This window comes from Thamnophis sirtalis, unplaced genomic scaffold (genome assembly GCF_051295495.1).
Source record: "Thamnophis sirtalis isolate CommonGarterSnake01/CBP01778 unplaced genomic scaffold, rThaSir2_p1.2 scaffold_7, whole genome shotgun sequence".
In the NCBI taxonomy this organism is placed as follows: domain Eukaryota; kingdom Metazoa; phylum Chordata; class Lepidosauria; order Squamata; family Natricidae; genus Thamnophis; species Thamnophis sirtalis.
In genome coordinates, this window is record NW_028261387.1 from 93,472,768 (window position 1) to 93,499,358 (window position 26,591).

General features: G+C 46.6%; 1 protein-coding gene across 3 annotated transcripts; it reads left to right on the forward strand.

The window, feature by feature from the left end:
- Positions 1-2,410: 2,410 nt before the first annotated feature.
- On the forward strand, positions 2,411-26,391 carry GMEB2 (glucocorticoid modulatory element binding protein 2). 3 transcript variants are annotated; one of them, XM_087720630.1, is made up of 10 exons: positions 2,411-2,653; positions 9,101-9,249; positions 13,566-13,663; positions 15,623-15,750; positions 17,775-17,878; positions 18,676-18,833; positions 20,742-20,813; positions 23,531-23,668; positions 24,148-24,270; positions 25,411-26,391. In XM_087720630.1, exons 2-10 carry the CDS (start codon positions 9,116-9,118, stop codon positions 26,055-26,057), a joined length of 1,602 nt encoding a protein of 533 aa, XP_087576756.1. In that variant the 5' UTR covers positions 2,411-2,653; positions 9,101-9,115; the 3' UTR covers positions 26,058-26,391. The 3 variants fall into 3 exon arrangements, with proteins under 3 accessions (XP_087576756.1, XP_087576757.1, XP_087576758.1); XM_087720631.1 differs by having other exon boundaries at positions 13,569-13,663; XM_087720632.1 differs by lacking the exons at positions 2,411-2,653; positions 9,101-9,249 and having other exon boundaries at positions 13,569-13,663; positions 15,628-15,750.
- Positions 26,392-26,591: the final 200 nt, after the last annotated feature.

Consider the following 26,591-nt stretch of genomic DNA (forward strand, 5'->3'; position numbering starts at 1 on the left):
TTATCATATATGGTGGACTTGTAAAAAGGTTAAAGCATTTTGGATAAAAATATGGTGGATTATTCAAAATATTCTTAAAATGAGGATAAAGTTCACTCCCCGGCTGTTTTTGCTAGGTATAATTACAGACTGTGCAGTTATAGAGACTAATTTGATTCTGAACTTAACAACGGCAGCAAGATGGTTGGTGGCGCAGTATTGGAAGAAGGAAGAATTGCCTGCTATTCAAGAATGGATGTTAAAAGTAGTAAACTTAGCAGAGATGGCCAAAATCTCAGTATATTTGAAGGACCATTCAGATCAGAAATACAAGCTGGAATGGAGAAGATGGATTGACTACATTCAAAATAAATATCGGACTAAGAAATTTCAACTAGCTTATGAATGAATGAACAAGGCATGTCACAATTTATCTAAAGTTAGCTTAATAAAAGGGGAGTTAATGTACAAGAGGAGGTAGGATGCTATAGTTAGTTTATCTTAGTGTATGATTGTTAAATGTTTACACCCTGTATTTTGCTCTGGGAGGTTGGGGGGAGGGAGGGTTGGAGGGGGAAGGGTTGGGGCGGGGGGGGAGGGGAGGGAAGGGGAAACATTTGTAAAATCTATTAAAACTCTTTAATAAAAAAAAGAAGCGAAACATCTTCAAAGAAAAAACAGAAAATCCAGTTGCCTCTTGAAAAAGAAGCACCTTTGGGATTCCCTTAAGATGAGGGTATTCAAACAACTACTCATCTTTTACAGTGCCACCTGAGACCAACTTGCACACAGAATGACTTGCTGGCTGGAAATATCTCTGCCACTAATGTGGCCCGGTTCTAAAACTATATAAATCTATGTTTTATTAAAGCTTTTGAAAATAACCCCTTTTCTATTTCCTACATTTTTGACATGAGACGAGACTGCATTTGGTGTTTTTTAAAAAAAACAATGCAACAATGTTAGTCAGTATACCAAGCATGGCCAGGGGATGATGGGATCTGGAGCCCAAACCCAAAGAAATTGGGGAGGAAGGCCTCATTGCAGGACACATTTTCCACTCGGACAGGCTATTTTCTCTCAGGCGAGGCAAATGGAGGGTGGAGTCCCATCTCCTTACTATCGTTCATCTCTATAAGCAATCAGGCCTATGTTGTTGTTACTTGCAAAATCATGTCCGACCCATCACGATCCCATGGATAAAGTTCCTCCAGGCCTTCCTGTCCTCTACCATCCTCTGGAGTCCATTTAAGCTCACGCCGACTGCTTCAGTGACTCCATCCAGCCACCTCCTTCTCTGTCATCCCCTTCTTCTTTTGCCCTCCATCATCCCCAGCATGAGGCTCTTCTCCAGGGAGTCCTTCCTTCTCCTTAGGTGGCCAAAGGATTTGAGTTTCCTCTTCAGGATCTGGCCTTCTAAAGAGGAATCAGGATTGATCTCCTCTAGGACTGAGCGGTTGGATCGCCTTGCAATCGGTTGGATCGCCTTGCAATCCACGAGACTCGCAGGAGTTTTCCTATATGTGGGTATAATCTGCATTAAACCAAGGATGGTTTTCTACTAACAAAAGAGTTGGATTTCAACTTGACAAAAACAGGTAGCCCTCAACTTACAACATTCATTTATTGATCGTTCAAAGTTACAATGGCACTGGAAAAAAAATCACCCAGTGATTTTTCAGTTTCAACCTTTGTAGCATCCCCATGATCACATGACCAAAATTCAGATGCCCAGCCACCAGTTCATATTTATGACGGTTGCAGTGTCCAAGGGTGATATGATCCTCTTTTGTGACCTTCTGACAAGCGAAATCACTTAACAGCAGGTTAGTAACCGCAGTGATTCCCTTAACAACTGTGGCAAGACAGGTTGTAAAATGGGGCAAGGCTCGCTTAACTAACGTCTCACTTAACAACAGAAGTGTTGGGCTCAATTGTGGTCTTAAGTCGAGGACTACCTACTATATATATATCCACCTCACTTTCATGTCATGTCACTTTCCTCCTTACCCTCCTACCAGAATGTTCTCCCCCCCACATACCTCCACAGGGAAGTTCACAGCCGTGTCATCTCCTCGTGGTCCCCTCTCCACGTTCCCAACCAAACCCCTAACCCCATTGTATATAGAGGCCCTTTGAGCTTTCTTCTTTCTTTTTTTTTTAACGATGGCATTAGCGCCGGCCTAGCCCGGCGTATGGGGATGATGGGAGTTGGAGTCCGAAGTCGTTGTGGGGGGTGGGGAGCCCCCACGGCTGTTTTCCCTCAGAGGAGCGCGCGCGCGGCGGGGGGAAAAGAGGGGGGTGGGGAGCCGTGGAGCCTCTCAGCGCCCCGCGCATGCGCTGTGGAGTGTCGGTGGTGGTTCTGAAGGGAGGCAACGGGCAGCTCTCCCCCAATAAAAGCCCCGGCGGCGGGTGGGAGCCCTCCTTCCCTCCCTCGCCTCAGCCCCGGCGCCGCAGCAGGGAGAAAGCAGCAGGGGCGCAGTGCGCCTGCGCAGCAGCGAGCACAGGCCGCACGCGCCGCAGCTTCTCCCTCACACACACTCACACACACACAGGGCGCTGAGGCAGCCGCTGCGGCTTCTTCTTCCTCTCCCCTCCCTCGCCTCCCGCCTTCCTTCCTTCCTTCCTTCCCCGCCGGCGCTGGAACCTGAAGCTCGGGGCCGCCGCGGCTGAGGTAAGCGGACTGCTCCCGAAAACCCCGTCCCCGGGTGACGCCAGACGGCCGGCCGGCCGGCCTGTCAGCGGATCCCTGCGGAGCGTCAGGACGTTACGGCAACGACGGCGGGGCGGACGGACGGCGACGACGACGACGGAGCGCCGCGCTCGGCCGTCTCCCCCGCTCACGCGCCCCCCCCCCCGCGCTCGCGCTCGCTGGCGCCTCAGCCCCTCCCTGGCCTCACAGAGGAGGGCGCGCCTCCTCTCTCTCTCCCCCCCCCTTCGCCCCGCGGTCCCTTTTGCCCTCAGCCGAGCGGAGGGCGGGAGGGCGCGTGCGCGTGCGCGCGCGGCCGCCCCGCTCTCCTCAACGCCAATTTCCACCGTCCCCTCACGCGCGCCGCCTCAGAGGTGGCTTGGGACACCCGCCGCTCGCCTCTTCCCGCGCTGGCCGTGGCGGATGGGCGTTGGAGTCTTGGGACACACACACACCCCGGGACGGCGTCTGACTCTGCCCCCGTCCTACAGCCCGGCGGCGGCGCGGCTGGGAATGATGGGAGTGCCCGGTTGACGTCTGGCGGGCTCCCGTGTGGTGGAAGGGATGGGACGGGACCCGAGCTTGGAAGAGCCGCTACTTCCCTTAACTAAAAAAAAAACCCCAAAGTCTCCTTTTTTTGTGTGGGTTTTCTGGCTTGGATCCTGACACCAAGCGGGGCTTTTCTGGCGGGGAGGACTACAAAGCCCATGCAGGATGGGAGGATGGGGGACTCTATCCAATTTCCCTCACCCTCAGAGTGGCGGATGGATAGTTGAGATCTATAAGCTGAAGAGAAGAGAAAGCACTTAAATTTAATTTTTTTCAGGTGCTTTATGAAATTTATATACTGTGCATCCCCCCCCAAAAAATCTAGATTATTATAGAATAAAATAGAATAGAATACAAAGAAGGAATAGAACACAACAGAATAATAGAATAGGAAAGGATAGGATAGAATAGAATAATGGAATGAAAAATGGAATAAAATAGAAGTTTATTGGCCAAGTGTGATTGGACACGCAAGGAATTTGTCTTTGGTGCATAAGCTCTCAATGTACATATAAAGACAAGATACATTTGTCAAGAATCTCAAGGTACAATGATAGTCATAGGGTAAAAATAAACAATCAGGAAACAATATCAGTATAAATCATAATACAAGCAACAGTTACAGTCCTGCAGTCATAAGTAGGAGGAGATGGGTGATAGGAACGATGAGAAGACGAATAGTAATGCAGCCTAGATTATAAATTTGGGATAATATATTATAAATTATCAAGGTGAGAGTAGACACAGGCACTTTATGAACTTATCAAATTTGAATACCATTTCAAAGTCACAACGGCACTGAAAAAAGTGTCTGATGACCGTTTTTCACACTTGGGACCATTGAGGCATCCCCACGGTCAAGTGGTTTACATTTGGATGCTCGACGGCTGGTTCATATTTACGACGGTTGCAGTGACCCTGGATTATTGCATCATCTTTGGCGACCTGACCAGCAAAGTCCATGGGGAAGCTAGATTCAGTTTACAGCGGTGTTATTAATTTAACAGATGTAGCAAGAAAAGTAATAAAATGGGGCAAAACTCACTTGACAAATCTCTCACTTAGCGACGTAAATGCTGGGCTCAATTGTGGTCTTAAGTCGAGGACTACCTGTACTGCCCATATCACAGTTTGAGGCAGCTTGGAAGGGTCTCCTCCCGCCCCCGTAAAAAAACAGCCATGGAAGCATCAATTTGACAATCAAAGCTGGGACTAGATTCAGCGAAGAAACGGTAGTAAACAAGATTTTCTCCCTTTTTTTTAAACGGTTACCACTACTGTGAGCCTTCAGACTCCCCAAATTCCTGAATTTATCCTCCTGGGATCTGGATCCCGTATGCCTGTATTTACCCCCTGCCTATTTCAAGATTGCGTTCCCCTTCTGTGTTGTGCGTGGTGGATTCAGAAGCAATTTCCAGAATGTTCAGCATTTTGCAATCTGAGATTGCAAAAAGCAGCAGAAAGATAGCAGAATTTAATTGCGTTTATGTTCAGATTTTATATGTGTATGTATGTATGTATGTATGTATGTATGTATGTATGTATTTAAAGTCACAACCCCTGGTATGCCCAATATGGGAGGAAGTTTACTGCTTCCATTCTCTGTCTATCGGCTCGTCACAAGAGACCATCCAGACAGAAACCCAATATTTTTACTGTTGCCTTTGTTACATTTGTGTTGTATTTGTGCTGATAAATAAATAAAGGGAGACTAGTATAGATCTATTTCAAGCTATTTAGCTCTCATCAGCTAGCCATACCCTTACTGGGATTGCACTAAGATGCAATACAGCACAGGTTCTAATCCCAGTAAGGGTATGGCTAGCTGATGAGAGCTAAATAGCTTGAAATAGATCTATACTAGTCTCCCTTTATTTATCAGCACAAATACAACATACATATATATTTCATTTCATTTTATTATATTTATATGCTGCCCTTTTCCCCGGAGGGGACTCAGGGCGGCTAACAAATCAAATCAGGGAAGGGACAAAAAATAAAAAACGAAACATAACAATACATAATTTAAAAATACACAACAGTCATACCATTCGAAACGGGGGCAGCAGCTCTTTAGCCCCAGGCCTGTCAGAACAGCCAGGTTTTAAGGGCTTTGCGGAAGGCCTGGAGGGTGGTGAGGGTTCGAATCTCCATGGGGAGTTCGTTCCAGAGGGTCGGAGCAGCCACAGAGAAGGCTCTCCTCCGAGTAGTCACCAGTCGACACTGGCCGGCGGATGGAATTCGGAGGAGGCCTAATCTGTGGGATCTAATCGGTCTAGTGGAGGTAATCGGCAGCAGGCGGTCTCTCAAGTACCCAGGTCCAATACCATGAAGGGCTTTATAAGTGACATATATATTCTGTTGAGTTCTGCAAGGTTTATGCTTCTACTTGGGAATAGGTTCATCCCACGGTTTTGAAAATAAGATCAACTGGGGCGTTCAAAAGTAGGCCTTAACAACGAGCACACTTGCGAGCAGAATTTCCATTGCTGAGCAAGGTGTTGTAAAATGAGTTATGCCCCAGTTTCCAAACTTTCTTGCAGTGGTTGATATTCTGACCCCCTTCTGTCATTTTTGGCATCAAGTGCCGAAAAGGGAGTGCACGCACACATGCTCATCTGGGAAGCGACCCCGAAGAGGAGCTGCCCAGGGGGAATGCGTGCAATAGAATAATAAACTTCCAGCTAGTCTTCTGGTTTCTGGTCGACATGCGTGAGCAGCGATCAGCTGGCCAGCGCACATACTCACACCAGAAACTGGAAGACCAGCTCTTCCAGTTTCCAGCACCGCTGCAAGCACCAAAGCCAGCTGATTGTCATGTGCATATGCACGCCAGAAACACATAAGAGGAGCGGCCGACACAGTGCATACCGGGTGACATGGCTTCGCATGCCACTTCAGGCGTGTGTGCCATAGGTTCATCATAACAGCACTAAGCACAGAGCATCAAAGACCATCAAAGCATCTAGTTTAATGAAAAGAAGGACCAGGGGAGACATGATAGCAGTTTTCCAATATCTCAGGGGTTGCCACAAAGAAGAGGGAGTCAAACTCTTCTCCAAGGCACCTGAAGGCAGGACAAGAAGCAAAATGGGTGGAAACTAATCAAGAAGAGAAGCAACTTAAAACTGAGGAGAAATTTCCTGACAGAACAATTGATCAGAATTGCCTCCAGAAGTTGTGAATGTCCCAACACTGGAAGTCTTTAAGAAGATGTTGTCTGAAGTGGTGTAGGGTTTTTTGCCTATGCAGGGGGTTGTACTAGAAGACCTCCAAGGTCCCTTCCAACTGTTATTCTATATTCTATTATAATCTACCCCATAGTTCAACCATGAGGTACAAATATGCCCTTTTCTTGGTTGTGTGTTTCTCTGGAAGCCCCATGTGCATTGGCAGATCCAGGTTTTCAGACTCTTCCAAAAGGCCAGAAGACTTATCAGAACGTTTGGGCAGTTGAAGGCAAGGATGCTCATAAGAACTTAGCTGCATTCTTGTATATTCTTTTAAAAAATCTTACGTAACTTTTAAAACACAAATGGTGTTCTGCATTCCTATAACACCGTTCCTGATACCTTCAGGGATGGGATTGTGTTCCCCTAAGTGGCTTTTGCTGTTGAATATGAGACAAGAGTAATAATTGTGTTTTGTTGTACCCATTTTAAAAAAAACATTAGAGGTCAACATTTTTTCAGGATACGAACTGGAACAGGAAGAAGGAACAAATGGGATAATAAGATAAATGTTGCAAATGAAATTATCAGTCAGTCCAGCAGTCTTATAATAGCTTTTGTCTAAGCCAGTGTTTCTCAACCTTGGCGACTTTAGGTCCTGTGGACTTCAACTCCCAGAATCCCCCAGCCAGCACAGCTGGGAAATTCTGGGAGTTGAAGTCCACAGGACTTAAAGTCGCCAAGGTTGAGAAACACTGGTCTAAGCAGTAGCTGCTTAACTTTGAAATACTCAAGCCTGCATGATTTAATTATTATTATTATTATTAAATATTAAATAATACGAAACCCTGCATTTGTAAACTTGAGTATAAAGACATCAATAGGGTGTCCTTTTAAGGGAATAAACTTTGGAAGGGAAGCAAAGGGGGACAAGAATGAAGCCATGCAATATGTACAAGTAGTCCTTGATTTACAACAGTTCATTTAGTAACCGTTCAAAATTGCAACACCACAGAAAGAAGTGATTTATGACCCTTTTTCACGCTTATGGTCAGTTTATGTTGCAAACGTTTTGTTGGGCTTCTGGAAATCACTATTTTTCCTATCCGTGTTTCCCCAAAAATAAGACCAGGTCTTATTTTCTTTTGGGCTCCGAAATAAGCACTAGGGCTTATTTTTGGAGGGTGTCTTATATTTCCCCCATAGACAGCTTGCTCGCAACCTGGCAGGAGGCCATGCGGTGCCCCAGTGCTGCCACCATGAATCGGGAGGTGGAGCTGCCCTACACGCCCTGCACCGCCTTACCCAGCGCATCGCTCGGTCTCCTCCGTCACAGCCGTGAGCGAGCAGAAGAAGTGGGCTGGCGGCCACAGGAGCTCCTGCTGCACATGGTTGCTGGTGCTTCTGTCACGAGACATTTGGGGCATGGATGGCCTGCCTGCGGGGCCTTGAATTACATCAGTGCGGGGCACATGGGGCAGCTGCCCACCCACACACCGTCTCACCACACTTCATGCCAGCAGCACCCTGAGCACCAGACGGAATGGCGGGTGGCCAGCTGTGCAGATGCTTAAGTAGTGCTTATTTTGGGGATAAGGCTTATATTAAAAGGGTAAAGGGTCCCTTTGCACATACGTAGTAGTCATTCCTGACTCTAGGGCTTATATTAGGCACACGTGTAAAAACACGCTAGGGCTTATTATCAGGGAAAGAGGGTGATTAGATGCTTGCTTGTCTTAGTGCTGCAGGAATATTCCTCGCGTGCCTTGGGGCTGGGTTTAACACATTGCAGTGAAGTCCAGTCATGCCAATGTTCTTACGGCTTAGTAAAATGTGTAAATGGACTTGCTGTCTTTTTCCTGTGAAATTGCCTGTGAAGGATTCTCAAATAAGACTGTAAGGAAATGAAGTGGCCGATAGCTGAGAAGCCTGCAGACCTTGGAAGAGAAACCATTTCCTCCGGCACATGCGTTTGCTGGGATGTTCTATGCCTGCATAACGATTCTCTGAAGAATCGGTTCACCCCACTGATCAGGTCTAGTGGTTTTTTTAAATATTTAGCTAATTTTCCTGATTTGGTTTCCTGTATTAGTGCTGATTTCTTTAATTAACCCGAAATAGCTGTGAAAAAGTAGCACGCAAAGACATAAAAGCCAGATTTTCAGACTGCAAAAATTCATCAGCTAAAACTGCAGGCACATAGCTGTGAGCACCAAACAATAGTCCACATACAGGTAGTCCTCAACTTACAACAATTCATTTAGTGACCATTCCAAGTTAACGGCGTTGGAAAAAAGTGACTTAGGGCCGTTTTTCACGCTTACGACCATTGCAGCATCCCCATGGTCAGGTGATCAAAACTCAGATGCTTGGCAACTGACCCACATTTATGACGGTCGCAGTGTCCCAGGATCAAGAGATCTGCTTTTACGACCTTCCGACCAGCAAAGTCAATGGGGAAGCCAGATTCACTTAACAACCATTTTACTAACGACAGTGATTCGCTTAACAACTGTGGCACAAAAGATCGTAAAACGGGGCAAAAAAATCACTTAACAAACGTTTCACTGTTGGGGATCGATTGTTGGTTGTAAGTTGAGGACTACCTGTACTACCGTGCAGGATATTTTGGATCCTGATTAAAAACGTGTGAAATGCCTTCAGAGTCGATGAGTGGAGTAGCACCTCCTTCACTCTTTTCTCCTTCTTACAGGGTAAAGGTTCCTTAATGATGACGACACAAGATATGAGCATGCATATGGAGGAGGTTGTCGTGGTAACCACTCCGGATAACGTGGTGGATGGCAGCGGTGTGGAGGAAGTGAAGACCGTCCTAGTTACCACCAACCTGTCCCAGCATGGGTGAGTCAAAAGTTGAAGTCTTTAGCTGGTAGGATGGATAGATTCACAACTGGAGCTACTCCAGTGGTGTACCTAGAATATTTGATACCTGGGGCGAATCATCATTTAACATCCCCCCCTCCTTCGTTGTTGAGATCCAGTTTGGGGTAGTAGTAAAGACATCAGGCTGGGAGACTGTGAGTTCTAGTCCCGCCTTAGGCATGAAAGCGGCTGGGAGACTTTTGGCCAGTCAACCAAGAGGCGGAGAGTTCTAGTCCCACCTTATTCATGAAACCAATGGACTGACTTTGTACCAGTCACCAGGAGACAGTGAGTTCTAGTCCTGACTTAGGCATGAAAGCGGCTGGGAGACTTTTGGCCAGTCAACCAAGAGGCGGAGAGTTCTAGTCCCACCTTATTCATGAAACCAATGGACTGACTTTGTACCAGTCACCAGGAGACAGTGAGTTCTAGTCCTGACTTAGGCATGAAAGCGGCTGGGAGACTTTTGGCCAGTCAACCAAGAGGCGGGGAGTTCTAGTCCCACCTTATTCATGAAACCAACGGACTGACTTTGGACCAGTAAACCAGGAGACGGTGAGTTCTAGTCCCGACTTAGGCATGAAAGTGGCTGGGAGACTTTTGGCCAGTCAACCAAGAGGCGGGGAGTTCTAGTCCCACCTTATTCATGAAACCAACGACTGACTTTGTACCAGTCACCAGGAGACGGTGAGTTCTAGTCCTGACTTAGGCATGAAAACTGGTTGGGTGACTTTGAGCCAATCACCAGGAGATGGTGAGTTCTAGTCCTGCCTTGAACACCCTTGGAATGATGTGGGAGTAGGAATGGATTTCCAGAGGGAAAAAACTGCAGACTACAGGAAGCATTTGCACCACTCAGGTGACCCTGAGGACACAAGTGGCCTCAACGGCTCTCCAAAAAGGATGCAAATGAGCAGCTGCCTGCAAGGAGTATAAATCCTTCCCTTCCCCACCATCCAGTCAGAGTGGAAGAAGCTTCTTAGATGAGGAGCGAAACGTCTTCAAAGAAAAGAAGAAGAAAGTCCAGTTGCCTCTGAAAAAGCACCTGATTTGGATGACAGAATGTCTACAGACTATCAACCGCAGTGATCCATTTAACAACTGAGGCAAGAAAGTTCATAAAATGGGACAAGATTCACTTGACAAAATGTTCCACTTAACAACGTAGATTTGGGGTTCAATTGTGGTCGTAAGTCGAGGATTACCTGTATATTTGTTGCTTCAATTCCTTCAATGTAACTTCTCAAGATTTGGATTGGCAACAATTTTCCTCAGTGATGGATAAAAACTGTTTTAGGGAGTGAAGCGGTTTCGTCAGCATTTTCTTCTCCGAGTTTGACTTCCTGGCAGAAAATTTTGTCGTAGAAACAGCCCACACCAAGGCACGACTAAAAACTCCATCTCCCACTTTCTAACCTGGGGGCCTTAATGACTAGCCCCATCGGGATTTATAAAGCTTGCCTGTTACGATTTTCAGCAAAGATTCGAAAACTTAAGATCCCTGATGCCTTACATGAGTTTTAATTTACAGAATTGGAAAATCAGAATAAAAGTTTTCAAACAAAGACACCAGTTATTCACAGGAAGCCAATCTTGTCTATTGCTAAGCCCTACAGATTAGCTCTGGATTTGATTCTTTTAGTGCCAGAAATATGGGATGTGTGAAGAACCGTCAAGTGGAAGCCGAAAATCTGGATGGATCTATTTCTTTCTCATCTTTCACGGGAGACGTTTGCAACACTTCTGTTTTTCTATTTTAAAAAAGAGTGTTAGCTTCTTCAGCTTGGGAAATCAGAGAGGCTCATTACTCAGAGAAACCCACCTAATCCTTCTATTAAACCCCTTGTGGTGTGGGCTGTTTCTATGACAGCCTTTTCTGCGACAAAAAAACACCCTTTGGAATTTAATCTCTTTCAAAAAGAAGTTGCAAAGTTTGTGGCTCTAGCTGAAAATTGCAGCTGACTTCATCCAAGCCTGCCCTATGCAGAAAAAAAATGAGCAGCCAGGCACACTAAGTGGATTCCAGGCAGCCTTTAATGTACACGCTTAATAAAGCATCCCAAACACTACAATTACCCCCAAGTCTTATTTCTGCGATGGTAGCTACCAATGGTGGGTTTCAATTTTTTTTTAGAACCTCTTCTGTAGGTGTGGCCTGCTTTGTAGGAGTGGCTTGCTGGCTATCTGATCGGATGGGAGTGGCTTGCCAGCCATGTGACCGAGTGGGAGTGGCTTGGCAGTCATGTGACTGGGTGGGTGTGGCCAACTTGTAAAATGTGGTGAAACTCACTTAACAATGCTCTTGCTTAGCAACCAAAATGTTGGCTCAGAAACTCTGGCATTTGAAGCACGCAAGTCTTAAATCTGTCAAGTTACAAGACCCTTGCACCCCTAACACTTTAGAAAAAAAAACCCAGGGATGTTCAAACTTGACAGCTTTAAGACTTGTGGACATCAACTCCCAGAATTCCTCCTCCAGTCATTTTGGCTCAGGAACTCTGGCATTTGAAGCACGCAGGTCTTAAAGCTGTCAAGTTACAAGACCCTCGCACCCCTAACCCTTTAGAAAAAGAACCTCAGGCGTGTTCAAACTTGACAGCTTTAAGACTTGTGGACTTCAACTCCCAGAATTCCTCCTCTCGCTCTTCATCTTGATGATGTGAGGACGGGAGGGGGAGGGAGCTGGAACTGGTTCTAAACGCCACTGTAGATTTGTGGAACCACTCTATAGAAGAGGCTAGAACTGGCAGGAACCCACCCCTGGTACCTACGCAATGCGCTGCCAGAAAGCCTAAAAGAAACATTTTGCTTTAATCTGAACTAGCAGCATCTTAAAATCTTTGGGAAGTGCCAGGCCTTTCCTCTTCCAAGTTAAGAGACCTGTTTGACCAGTAGTCGAGCAAGAATGGATATTCCTGAGACTTGGTTTGCAGGCAGAGTGCACCGCTGTGCCCTTGTCATAAACCTGAAACATCATCCTGGCAATGAAGCGGATGATGGCTTTGGCAGGCAAAGCAAGTTAGCGTATGGGACGATCGTGCTGTAATCTGCATTTGGCAGACGCTGGGATGAGGATGGTGCCTCTATGCAGGTTTTGTCTTTAGGCAGCCAGATGATAAAAGACGCAGCTGCCTGTTTCTCTCTATCCACTCTTTTTTTTTTTTTAGAGGCCAGAGGCTTTGAGTATCCTACATATCGATGTTTATGTATCCTTGATAATGGAGACAGTTCTTTGCTTTTTAACGGGAAGAAACACCAAAGGATATGCCAAAGATCCAAAAAAGATCTTGACAGACTTGAATGCTGGGCTCTATTTTAAGAAAACGAAATTCAACGTAGATAAAAGTAAGATTTTACACTCGGGCAAGAAAAACCCAGTGTACATATATAGGTATAGACTAGGTGAAACATGGTTTAATGTATTGCAGTATCGCTTCAGGAAGTACAGAGGGATTTAAGTGATTGGACGACTTTTCTTATTGCATCTCACTGTCAAGCGTCAGGCCCTCGCATTTTGTTCAGTGGGAATGCTGCTGCAACAATCACAAATACGATAGGTTGTAAATGACTATTTTCAGCGCCATCGTAACTTTGAACTTTGTCATTAAGCGAGTGCTCGTACACAGTTGTGTGAAAAAGGAAGGACAGGTAGTCCTTGAGTTACGACCACAATTGAGCCCAGAATTTCTGTTGCTAAGTGAAACATTTTGTTAAGGTGAGTTTGTCCCATCTTAACGACTTTTCTTGCCACAGATGTTAAGTGAATCGTTGCATTTGTAATTAATCATGGTTATTAAGTGAGTCTGGCTTCCCCATTGGCTTTTACTTGTGACACGATCAGAAAAGGGATCACATGGCCACGGGACACTATGACCGTCATAACTATGAACTGCTTGCCAAGCAGCTGGATTTTGATCACGTGGCCATGGGGATGTTGCAACGCTCGTGTGAAAAACGTTCATAGGTCCCTTTTTTTCAGTGCCATTGTAACTTTGAACGGTTGCTAAATGGACTGTTGTAAGTCAAAGACTACCTGTACACTCTCTCTGAGTTCTGTGATTTTACGTATTACGAGCGTAGTAAAAAAATCACCTGGTCCTTAGCAGTTCTTATAAGTTATAACTTAAGAGTTCTTATTACATATTACACTACATCATTTATTTTACGAAAAGAAAGCCATGGAGAAGCCAAGTCAAATTTCTAGAGGAAAACGGATAAAAGGAGCCGTTTCACTGACATTGTTTCTTCACCGTTTGACCCTTCCTCCCTCTCTCTCTCTCTCTCTCTCTGACCAGCAGTGACCTCAACGAAGACACCCTGGAGACGGAAAATGCGGCTGCCGCTGCGGCCGCAGCTTTCACCGCCTCTGCCCATCTGAAGGAAGCCCTTTTAGGTAAGGGTGGGGAATCAGGTCGTTAGCATCCTCCAGACCAGCTAGGAGGTGGAAGGTTTTAGTTGAGAAGACCCCAGGACATTAGCCCTGGGCAGTAAGAGCTGGGCACTTCAAAGCTGTAAGACAATTCAGTTCAGATGGACGTTAGCATGCCTCCCCCTCTCTTCCTGTATCCCTCCCTCCTATCACTCCTTCCATCTATCATTCCGCCTTTCCTTCCTTTCTCCTCCTCTCTTCCCTTCCTTCCTCCCATCACTCCTTCCTTTCCTTCTTCCTTCCCTCCATTTACCCACCCACCTCTTTCTTCTCCTTCATCCCTCCATCCTTCCTTCCTCCCATCTCTCCTTTCCTTCCTTTTCTTCTTCCCATCACTCCTTCCATCCATCTCTCTTTCTTTCTACTCACTCACTCCCTTCCTTCCTTCCTTCCTCTTTCCTTTCCCTCCCTCCCTCCCTTCCTTCCTGGACAGAAGGAGTGCATTTCTGTTCAAATAATTTGTGTGAGAGAAAGAGGGTGAAGACAGCTTCTTCCTAATAGCTCCCAAAGTATATGCTTCATGTAGGTCAGCTAGAGTTTGGTAAGATTCTGTCTGTAGATGTCAAACAATAAAGGATTCAGTTTGGAAGAATCACCACAAGTCTTACTTGCTTATATTTCTATTGTCATCGTATAGCCCATCCATTCTCAGAGAGCTCAAGGCACAGCAGTACAGCTAATCCTCGACTTATGACCACATTTGAGCCCAAAAATTAGGTTGCTAAACAAAGCAGCTCTTGAGTGAGTTTTTGCCCCATTGCACGACCTTTTTTTACCACAATTGTTAAGTGAACCACGTGGTTGTTAAGCGAATCTGGATTCCCCATTGACTTTACTTGTTAGAAGGTCGCACAAGAGGATCACATGACTCCTGGACACTGCAACCGCCATAAATGTGAAAAACGGTCATAAGTCACTTTTTTCAGTGCCCATGTAACTACAAATCACCACTAAAAGTGGTTGTAAGTCAAGGACTACCTATATTTCCCAGATTTTATCCCCACAAGGGCTCAAAGACACCCACTAAACTCACGTTTGAACTCCCCCAGCCTGTCTAACAGCTCTAAAATGCAACAACAGGATGTTGAGAAATGGCTGGAGCTGTTTGTTCCACTTGTTTGCGTGTTTCCCGTGTGCCTTGCTTTCTACCTGTAAAGTAAAAAGACAAAAACGTGCAACTTAACAAACTTAACTCCTCCCCACTCTATTCTCAAAGTCATTCGATGGAGAGACAGCACTGAGGCTGCATTTTATTTGGTTTTCATTTAGGGAAATACCCAAACCTAGCTATTCCAGCTTCTTTAACAAACCATGGTTTGAGAGGGCCTGGTGTATCGTTATTTGCGTGACAGCCCCTGTTACTATGGGCAGAACTTCATAGATGGGGGTGTCAGGCCTGCAGTCCTATTCCTTTTAGAATCTTTAGCCTGCCACACTCTTTCTTTACTATGCTCCTTTCATTAGTTGGGTAATTGGGAGGGGGAATAGTAAGGAGTAGAATTGTAGAATGTGTTGTCGCCAAAATAGAACATTCCTTTCTAGAAGCCCAAGGTGATCTTTTCTCTCCGCACCTCTGCACCTGACCGGAACTAGATGGGTGGAAATGCCAGCATGGCAGTGGAAGATTGGACTATGTGATGGACTTGTGGGTGTGGGGGCAAGGTTTTGAACTTTCAACTGGGTGGGAACCCAGGAAGCTTTCAGATTCGGGTTTCCACAGTTTAAATTGGAACTCTGATGAAAGCTATGCCTTGAACTCTGATTTAATTCTGGATGATATTTGGAACACTGACAGGAGGAAGGATTTGATAATATGGGTAACACCTTTTCAGCCTTTAAACTTAAGCATCGCTGCCCGTTAGTCGTTCGTGGCTGTGTAATCGTTTTCTAATTAAAAATTATTTTTGATTCCTCACCTTGAAGTGAAGATGGCGGAAGGAGAGGAGTGCCTGGAAGCTGAGGTGGCTTATCCCATCACCTGTGGCGACAGCAAAGCGAATCTCATATGGCGGAAGTTTGTTTGCCCGGGCATCAATGTGAAGTGTGTGCAGGTGAGATGATTCATCACACAGTCAGGCAGAGGTTCAGACTGGATCTGGCATTTTTGTCCACCCCTCGAGTTCTTCACGGAAAACAAGACAGGGCTGTGTGTCTCCATGCACTCCCACCTTCAGACATTGTGGCTGCTCCAGCATTGGATTGGACAACCACTTGTCTGAAATGTTGTCGAATCTTCTGCTTGAGCAGGGGGTTGGACTAGAAGACCTCCAAGGTGCCCTCCAATTCTGTTGTTCAGTTATTTGTGGACTGAAGTTCAAATTCTGAACCAGATCTGGCATCCCCAGTGTTAGGTAAGCTCCCCGTTGGGAGAAAACCAGCTTACAGAGACACTGCAATTTAAATAGGCTTTTTACTTTCGTGGAAATAGAGGTATCAGAGTCCATCAAACAGTCCAAGTCATACATGGATAAGAGAGTCAGTCATCAACATCTTTCAATTAAGGGATAATCCAAATAACATAGTCCAGTAACATATAATCAGTCTGGTACTCAAAGTTTGCTAGCAGTTGCAAAACTTACAATAGCTCACGGCACTTTCTAACAGCCAGCTTCCAAAACACTCAGATCAGATCAGCCCAGCATCTAATGAACAGAGAGAGAACTAACAGTCGTTCTGGCTCCCTCTTATGGCCGATTGAGGAAAAACAGCAACCAATCACATTTTACAGTATGGTTTAAAGAACCAGTTACACCATTGTTACATGGTTTATTGCCAACCCAACCATTAGAATTATATTCCTAACACCCAGTCTTATCAGACACTGAGTGCCAGATCTGGAGGGCAGGGGTGGGAGTTTAGGGTAGAGCCAATCAGAAGCAGCGCTCTTTTCCCTGTTCAGTCTCTACTCTCCCTGTGTCTGTGTGATGCAGCCACGAGCCTTTCTGTTAACTCTGGTCTCCCAGTATGATCTTCGTAATCTGTCCCATAAGAGATGCTTCCCACATTGGGACTGTAGCCAGGGGTGGGCTTCAAAAATTTTAGCAAGAGGTTCTCTGCCCGGCTGCTGGGTGGGTGTAGCCTAGTAGGCCTGCTGCCCCACAGCAGGAGGGGGTTGTTTTTGCCCTCCCCGGGCTCTGGAGGCTTCCCTTGAGCCTCCAGGAGGGGGAAAACAGCCTCCCCAGGCTGCGGAGGCCCTCTGGAGGCTGGAAACAAACCTGTTTCCGGCCTTCCCAAATTTCCGGTAGGCCCATTTTTCACCCTCCCCAAGCCTCTGCGCGAGCCCTGCAATTACCTGCATCCAAAACTGGCCGCATGGGGACTCCTGGCAGGGGTGGGGGCAGCGTGGGCGGGGCCAGCCAGGAGTGGAATTTGAGAGTTCTCCGAACTGCACAGAATCTTAGCTAGAGGTTCTCCCGAACCCCTGCGAACCCCCAGCAGCCCACCACTGACTAGCATGTTATCAGTTGAAGGCGGTGCAGTGGTTAGAGTGCAGTACTGCAAGCTACTTCAACTGACTGCTAGCTGCAGTTTGGCAGTTCAAATCTCACCAGGCTCAAGACTGACTCAGCCTTCCGTCCTCCCGAGGTGGGTCAAATGGGGACTCAGATTGCTGGGGGCAAATACGCTGACTCTGTAAGCCGCTTAGAGAGGGCTGTGAAGCACTGTGGAGCGGTATATCTGTCTAAGTGCTTTTGCTATTCCAGCAGAGTCTGTAGAAGGCACACAGGGAGGAAACGGGTCTCTCTCGCAATACGTGACCATCCTTTTGAGATAGTCCAGGCAGGAAGCACATCCAGATGAACTAATTCTACTTTATTGTAAAGTTACATGAACAGAACCTCATAGGTCTGAAAGTACACCTCTTCCCCCTCACCTTTACAACCCAAGAAACTAGGGAGAGTCTCTTCTGAGATGGTTGCCATTCCTTCACTCCTCCTGTGGGCTCAGCAGCCTCTTATCTGGCAATTGCAGCTACTCTGCAGCTCTTCCCCCTGTCTCCCAAGGCCCTCTCTGCCTGCCATTACTTTCTTGCCTACCCTCTTCATGTTACATCTTATCTTTCTCACCCTTGCAGTATGACAATCATTTGATAAGTCCTAAGGAATTTGTGCATTTGGCTGGCAAGTCCACCCTGAAAGACTGGAAGAGGGCAATCCGGATGAATGGGATCATGCTAAGGTAAATCACTACTTATCGCAAACTCCATGTCAAGTTTGAACTGCTTCTGAACCATTTGAAAACTTGCCACTATTCAACTTGCCAAAAAAGTGGGAGGGACGGGTGAGAAAGAATCCAGACGATCAAAGAATAGACTGCGTGAGCCAAGAACCCATCAAGGTCACTATTGCAGGTGTCCAGCAAAGAAACGGACTGTTCTCAAAACAAAAGACCGATTCATGATTGGACAGTGTGACCACTATGGGTGGGTCGGAGGGGAGACCAATATTCAACTATGCAGCATTGGGCAGGAAAACTTCAGAGCTGGTTTTATTTCTTCAGTGCCGAAATGGTGTATCCAATAAACTTTTGCTTTGGGGATTACAAAGTTCCCGAGAGAGTCCTACTTTGTTGGTCGACTGTTGATGCTCCATTCCCTTCTAGCCCCGATGATGTTACCTAGTTGGGTAAAGAAATCATCATCATCTTTAACGACCCCATAATCCCTTGTGGGGTGGAGTCTGGGCAACTGAATGGAGCTAGCAGAATGTTTACTGGCCGGATGCCCTACCAGTCGCCAATGCGGAGTTTTGCTCAGCAGATCTATTCTCATTGTGCCCAGAAAGAGAAATACCTGCCTCTACCTAGGTTCAAACTCACAGCCTCCTGATTGTGAGGCAAGAGCTCCACCTCTAGGCCACTGCACCACACTGTAGTTGGGTAAAGAAACGTCTATGAGAAAATTACCAAGCTCAGAGAAAACCAAGAGCCCTACAGATCTACAAATCTACAAATACTCTTCTCTTCTATCATTTTAGGAAAATCATGGATTCAGGGAAGCTGGATTTCTACGAGCACACAAAAGTTTGCTCGAATACCTGCCGCAGCACTAAAATCGATCTGACCGGGGCCAGAGTCTCTCTCAGCAGTCAGACCTCAGCAGAATACACACCTCTTACTCCAGCCTCTGCAGACGGTATGTAGGGAAGCAAAACCTAAGAACAGACCACAGTTGAAACACTGCAAGGGCAGTTTTAATTCCCACCAGCCGTTCACCCAGTGCTGGGATTCAGCCAGTTTGCAACAGTTCAAGGGACAACTGGCTGTCGTGGAAGGAGGGGCGAACTGGTTGTTAAATTACCACCCACCCCCACTATCAAAGGGGATCCCGGGGGCTGCACTGTGGTGAAATGGGCAACGGAGCAGCTGGCAGGAGGAAAGGGGAAGACTGCGTTCCCTCTTTCTTCTCCCTGTTCCTCCTCCTCCCCTCATGCCAGCCGCTTCATTGCCCTTTTTCCCATTGCATCACAGCAGTCAGGACCCACTTCGATAGCAGGGATGGGTGGTAATTTAACAACCGGTTCGGCCCTGGTCAGGTTGGGCCTAACCTCCTAGGACAGCCAACCTGACCTTGGGCGAACCAGTTGTTAAATTATTTGAGTTCACCATTCCTTTAAAAAAAAAAACCTACTGAGTTCTTTTTCTCCCTGGTTCAAACGTCTATAGATATTCAACAATTAAACCCAGAAATGGCTGCCAGGTCTATCTGCCTGTTGCAGTTTGGAGGACTTGCTGTCTGAACCAGAAGCTCTGCCACTTGATGATGTGAGGACTTCAACTCCCAGAATTCCCAGAATGGGGAATTCTGGGCATTGAAGTCCACACATCTTTAAGTCCTCAAGGTTGAGAAACACTTTTCAACCCCTTCTAAAGCTCTGGCAGCTGCTGCATTCAAATACTCTTTGACTTCACCAGTTTCCTTCCTCCGCCGTGTTTTTGTGGGCATTTTAAACATGCTGTGTCTTTAGGTGAATTCATAGGTACAGGAGAAATAGGAGTCTTTTGAGAGCTCCAGCTAGTTTTTCCAGAGCCTGTTAACTGCTTTTTTGGTTCATTATACATGTGAGACAAGAAACTTCAATAGGCTTTGTTCTCTGTCTGTAAGCTTTAATTTTGGCTACTCTTTATCTTGCTCCCTGACAGTTCCCTGCTGTCTTCCAAATCCGGCCATTGATGATAGGCTAAATATGTCATACGGGAATATGTCAAAATACGTCATATTTTCCTTTAAGGTTTCCTGTCTGAATTATTTACAGTTTCTGACAGATGAAAGTTTCAAAGGCAGCAAGATTTCCCTGCGTCTAGTCCAGGGGTCTCCAACCTTGGCAACTTAAAAACCTGTGGACTTCAACTCACAGAGTTCCTCAGCCAGCAAAGCTGGGAGTTGAAGTCCACAAAACTTAAAGTTGCTAAGATTGGAGACCCTTGAACCAGTCAGTATTTTCAGCCTAGCATGGGGTGGACGATGTGTTGTAATCACCTTGTAATAAATCACAAGTTTAACATTGCAGGTGTGCATGAAGTAATACACCTGAGCAATCGCTGAAAATGCTTTGGAGAAAATGCTTTGGACCTTCTATGTAGGAAGAGCCTCTTGCTAATATTTATGAAGGCAGCTTAACATATGCCACTCTTTTACATTAGCCTCTAAAGAGAGGTCATACAGCTGTAAGTTTACTTGTGAAAGCTAATTTGATTTCTAAGCAGTGTCTTACTTTTCAGGATCATATGGAAGCCTTAAAAAAAAAACCACCTACTTCAAATAACAACAGAAAGGTACTGCTTTCACATGAGGTCCAATGGGATTCTTCCAAATTATTTTCAAAATCTGCATGGCTTAATTAAACAAACATGGCCTCAAAATCTTTGAACAATTTAGTCCTGGTTTTAGAAATGTTTAATGGAGAATTGGGGCTTTCTGATTTTTCTCTGGCCGTATCATCCAATGTATAAGAAAACTGAGAATGTTTGGGTTTTTTTTTTTTAAATCAAGAGTAAGAGAGTTAAAAGTCAAATGATCATTGTTGCTCGATTTCAATTGCAGTCAATGGATCTCCCGCCACCATCACCATAGAAACCTGCGAGGATACCACCGAGTGGACCACGGCTATTGGAGGTGAAGCTCGTAGCGTCTGCCCTTGGACCCACCCACAGGATGTTCAGTGCAAAACCTGAAAGGCTTTGAAGAAGGGGAAAAGCAGATGTGGTCATCCTGCTGTAGGCAGGGCCACAGAGCAATAGAAGAGCTCTTGCAGCAAGGGTTGAGGTCAAGTTTTTGGCATGTTTAAGTGGGATGGAAAAAGACTCCTCTGAAGAGATGCTGATACTGGGAAATTGTTTTGAGTGTGGGGAGAGCGGTGGCTTAGGTGATGTCATCTTGCCATTCTTTTACTCTCACTCTCTCTCACCACCCTGTCTTAAAAGTCAGGTCTGTTAGGTAAGCTCCCCGTTGGGAGAGCGAGTACGTTCAGCGAAGCGTTGTGAGAGTTGTGTTGGAGAACACACCCACCAGCATACAGAGACACTGCAGTTTAAATAGGCTTTTACTTTCGTGGAAATAGAGGTATCAAACAGTCCAAGTCATACACGGATAAGACAGTCAGTCATCAATGTCTTTCAGTTAAGGGATAATCCAAATAACATAGTCCAGTAACATATAATCAGTCTGGTACTCAAAGTTTGCTAGCAGTTGCAAAACTTACAATAGCTCACGGCACTTTCTAACAGCCAGCTTCCAAAACACTCAGATCAGATCAGCCCAGCATCTAACAAACAGACAGAGAACTAACAGTTGTTCTGGCTCCCTCTTATGGCCGATTGAGGAAACAGCAACCGATCACATTTTACAGTATGGTTTAAAGAAACAGGTATAGCATTGCTATATGATTTATATATTGCCAACCCAACCGTTAGATTATATTCCTAACAAGGCCTCACCGGGAATGTACCCATGTTTTATTTGTTTATTAAACATATGTGCCATCCATCTCCCTGCCTAAGGCAACCCTGGGTGGTTTGCAATAGAGTTAAAAACAGGAATATAAAAACTAATTACATTGGCAAAAGATTAGATACCGGTACCTTAGTCCTTGGCCAAGACCACAATTGAACCCAAATCTTCCATTTCTAAGCAAGAGAGGTGTTAAGTGAATTTTGCCCCGTTTTACAACCTTTCTTGCCCCAGTTGGTGAATGATGCACTGCAGTTGCTAAGTTAGTAACACTGACGTTAAGTGGTAAAAAAAGGTGGCAAAAAGGACGTAGTCACACAGTGAACCCCTTAATGACTGTCATGTCTTACGACTGGAATGTACCATTTCTGGAACACGATTATGGTGTGTAATGAGGAGGCAACTATTTGGGTTCCCTCAGCTACCTGTCTTGATGGAAATTGCCAGTCATCCAGGTCACGGTGGTCCCAATGGTGCTTTTTCAAGAGGCACCTAGACTGTCTTTGTTTTCTCTGGAAGAAGTTTCACTTCCCATCGAAGAAGCTTCTTCGGTTCTGCCTGAATGGCGGAAGATGGAAGGATTTCTATTCCTTGCAGTGCTCTGGTCGTTAGTAATCTCTCTGAGGATCCTTGAGATCACTTGGAGGTTTATCTTGGCCCTCAGAGTCACCCGAATAGAGCAATTGGGTGTGGAACCTTCGTGGGAGTGCTGAAAGGACTGTGTCGTAAACAGGAGATAGGTGAGGTCGCATCCCTCCTCTATCGAGGGAGGGCTATCCAATTTTAATACAGGTGGCCTCTTTGACCCCCCCTTTCAGGCCAGTGGCCTCTCTGTCCAGAATGGAGATTTTGCCATCTTCAAAAGAAAAGAGCTAACCACTGTCCTGATGATTGCAAGGAATATGCAACAGGTAATCCTCAAGTTACGACAGTTCACTTAGAGACCATTCAAAGTTACACGATAACGTTGCCCCCCCCAAGTGTTTATGACAAAGTCCTGAAATTATGAATGTTGCAGCACCACGGCAGTCATTCGCCCTTACGAACAACTGCATAGGCGCTGCAATATTCACCCTATCCCCCCCCCTCCACTCCCTATAACGGCTTCCCCCTTCCCATCCCCCATGCTGGACTCACCTTGCAAAGATCTGTCTTCTCTCTGCCAGGGTTTCTTTGCCTTTGAGAGAAAGGAGAGCAGGACGGTTTCGCTCCCAGCATCCTATCGGCTTGCAAATGCTTTTCACACAAACAGTGAAAGGTTCTGGGGGGCCATGATCTCGGGTGACTTCTCTGCAAAAGTGAATGAGTGCCTGAAGTAGCTCGAGATCACACACACACACACCCAAATAAAAAACCTCACTCTTGGCATGAAAAGCATTTGCAAGACGACCAGATGCTGGGATCGAAATCATTCTGCTCGCTTCTCCCTCAGAGGCAAAAGAAACCGTGGCAGAGGGGAAACAGATCTTTGCAAGGTAAGTGAGTCCTGCGTGGCAGGATGGGAGGTGGGGAGCACGAGCTATGCCAATGGGTCAGGGAGGCCTTGGATGGCCTGTTCCATCGCTAGCCTCCCCCACCCTGAAATACCTCGCGCACTAATTATAATCAGCGCAGTCGATTAGCGAACACGTGGGTGAAAGCAGGGAGTGATTACGTTCAAGTTACATGATTCACTCCTACAAATGAAATTGGCATGCTCCGATTCATTCGTAACTCGAGCATTACCTGTAAATCCTTCCATCCCCCACCATTCAGAATCACAGAAGAACCTTTTGGACGAGAAGCAAAGCGAAGTGAAGGAAAACCAGGAAATTCCAGTTGCCTCTTGGGGGGAAAGAAAAGCACCTTTGGATTGTCCAAACATCGCTCCTTTTCAATTTCAGATGACGCATTCACCTTCTGGCGAGGCCTGAGAGACGCCGGGCTGTTGGAGGAAGTGGTGCAGGAATTCAGTGTGGAATTCATGGAAGCCATGAAGGGCCTGCAGCAAAGAATCCAGGAACTCCCTTTGCAGCTGAACGGTGAGACCCGGATAGCGCCATGCTTTCACCTTGCAAAGAAATTATTTTAGGAATATGTTTAAATACAGTAGTGGCATAATCAAAGTTAGAATAGGGATGGAAACTAGAAAGGGGGAATAATAAAATACACATTTGTATATAATAAGGAGAAATTAGATTTTAAATGATAGTATTACTACTGTATTTTTCGGAGTGTAAGACGCACCAAGTTTTTACCAAGCAGGTAAAAAATGCAAGTAGAAAAATAGGAACCACCTTTGGTGGGAAGGGAACAGCGTTCCGTGCGCCTTCGGCATTGAGTCATACCGGCCACATGACCACGGAGACGTCTTCAGACAGCACTTTGGCTTTGAAATGGAGATGAGCACCGCCCCCTAGAGTCGGGAACGGCTACCACATATGGGAGATGGGAAACTTTACCAAATGCCTTCTGTCGGCCATTAGGATGTTTTGTTTTTTTCATCCTGTGTTTCCATTAGATGCCATCCTGCTGAACAACACCGTCCAGAATTTTGGCATGCTGGACCTGGTGAAGAAAGTTTTGGCCAGCCACAAATGCCAAATGGACCGTTCCAGAAAGCAATACACACGAGACCTAGCAGGTACCATCTCTTTGTCCTATTTCTCTCCTTCTGTTCTGTCACCTGGTAAGACACAGCGTGGCACGACAAAACCGCGCTCGACTAAGCCGCGCCCGATTAAACCGCGTCGCTGACGTCATCAACAGGGCGACAACAGCGAGCGCGGAGAAAGAAGGGCGCTTTAAATAGCGCTTAGAAAGCAAGCCGATTCAACTTAAGGTAAGGGTTAGGTTTAGGGTTAGGTTTAGGGTTAGGTTAAGGGTTAGGGTTAGGGTTAGGTTTAGGGTTAGGTTAAGGGTTAGGATTAGGTTTAGGGTTAGGTTAAGGGTTAGGATTAGGTTTAGGGTTAGGTTTAGGGTTAGGTTAAGGGTTAGATTTAGGGTTAGGTTTAGGATTAGGTTTAGGGGGGGTTAGGGTTAGGGGTTAATTTTAGGTTTAGCGTTTAGAGCGTGCTTCTGTCTTCGCGCTGTTGTCGCCCTGTTGATGACGTCAGCTACGCGTTTTCGTCGAACGCGGTTTTGTGGTGGAACCAGACACAGATAGTCCTCGACTCACAACCTCAACTGAGCCCCAAAATTTCCATTGCTAAGCAAGACAAGTTGTTAAGTGAGCCTTGCTGCAGCGATTCACTTAATGACTCTAGCAGTGAAGGTCCTAGAATGGGGCAAAATTCACCTCACTGTCTCACTAAGCAACAGAAATGTTGGATTCCCTTGAGGTCGTAAGTCAAGGATCTACCTGTAGTAACACCACTTCTCTTAGATGCATTTCCAAAGCACCCGAAGGCCAGACCAGGAATAATGGATGGAAACTGATCAAGGAAAGATTCAACCGAGAAATTAAAGAGAAAATTTTCTGACAGTGGGAACTGTCAACCAATGCAGCAGAAGTTGCCTTCAGAAGGTCCGTCACTGGAGGCTTTCAAGAAGAGACTGGACTGCCATCTGTCAGAAATGGTGTAGGGTCTCCTGCTTGGGCGGAGGGTTGGACTAAATGACCCGCAAGGTCCCTTCCGACTCTGTTAATCTGTTAAAGATGCTGTGCAGTGTAAGGCGGGTGAGGCCATGTCCAACCTAGCGTAGCCTTTTGACTTGGCCAGCATCCTGCCTGCCACCCGTGGCCTTAATCGTCTTCTTTCCGCTTGCCTTTTCCCCTCTCCAGCTCTGGAGCAGCAGTGTGACGAGCACCGCAAGAGAGCCAAGGAGCTGAAGCACAAATCCCAGCACCTCAACAACGTGCTCATGAATTTGACGCCTGTCTCCATCCCCTCCCCTCTGAAACGGCCCAGGCTGACCCGGGCCACTTCAGGACCCCCGGCCATCACCTCCCAAGTCCTGACTCAGTCGGCTCAGATCGCCCTGGCTCCAGGCGTGCCCATCACCCAGCTGGCCGGTCTGCCCATCGGCAAAGTGCTCTCTGCCCTCCCGGCGTCCGCACTCGGAAAGGCCACCGCCCAGGTGACGTCGGCTGGCTCTCCCGCCTCCCCGCTGCTGGGCGGATACACCATCTTGACGTCGGCGGGTTCTGCCTTCCCCAACGCAGTGGAAATCCACCCCGAAGCCTCCAACCTCACCGTCTTGAGCACCGCGGCCATCCAGGACAGCAGTACGGTGGTCAAAGTGATGAGCCCTTTCCAGCTGCTCACCCTGCCAGGGCTCGGCACGGCCATCCAGAACGTGACACAGCTGTCTCCCGGGGGCAGCACCATCCTGGCTTTGCCGTCCAGTGTGATGGAAGGCGCTTCGGCCACCGAAGAGCACACGACCATTGAGGTAACCACCGTAGCGGACGAGACTCAGCAGAAATGAAATGTGGACGTTGGTCCTTTGGGGGGGGAGTGCTCCAGGCTTACATGACCATCCCTCGGATGAGAAGATGGAGACGACGAAGAAGAAGAAGGAGAAGAAGAGAGTGCTGGGAAAAGAGAGAGGAAAACGGATCGGCTGATGGCGGAATAGGGAGGTTGAAATTTTTAAAAAGAGAAGAAAGACGAAGAGGGAAGATGAAATGAAGGGAGAATATCATTGATGGGGCAGGAAAAAGACCCCCTGTTGCTGGGATCCATTAAAAGCTATAATCTTTGCACCCCCCAGCTTGTAAGTACCCCCCCCCCCCATACATCTCTAGCCAGTTCTGGGGAACCGAGGCTGAGTTTCGAAGAATAAAACAATTAACCCAACCTCTGCAGGCCAAAGAATTAGGCAATGAGACAGGTTTATTTAAAGCATTTCCGGCCTGGCAGAAGTGGGGGTCCCAACATAGGCAATTGCCTGAATTTTGGGCTAGGGAGTTGATGGGCTGTTTCTCTGCCAGGACGGAGGAAGAGGAGCGAGAGGGAGGAA

Coding starts and splice junctions, on each gene's coding strand:
- GMEB2 (XM_087720630.1), top strand. CDS start 9,116: ATGATGACGACACAAGATATGAGCATGCATATGGAGGAGGTTGTCGTG. Junction 23,669..24,147: donor ACTCCCTTTGCAGCTGAACG/GTGAGACCCGGA, acceptor TGTTTCCATTAG/ATGCCATCCTGCTGAACAAC. Junction 24,271..25,410: donor ATACACACGAGACCTAGCAG/GTACCATCTCTT, acceptor TCCCCTCTCCAG/CTCTGGAGCAGCAGTGTGAC.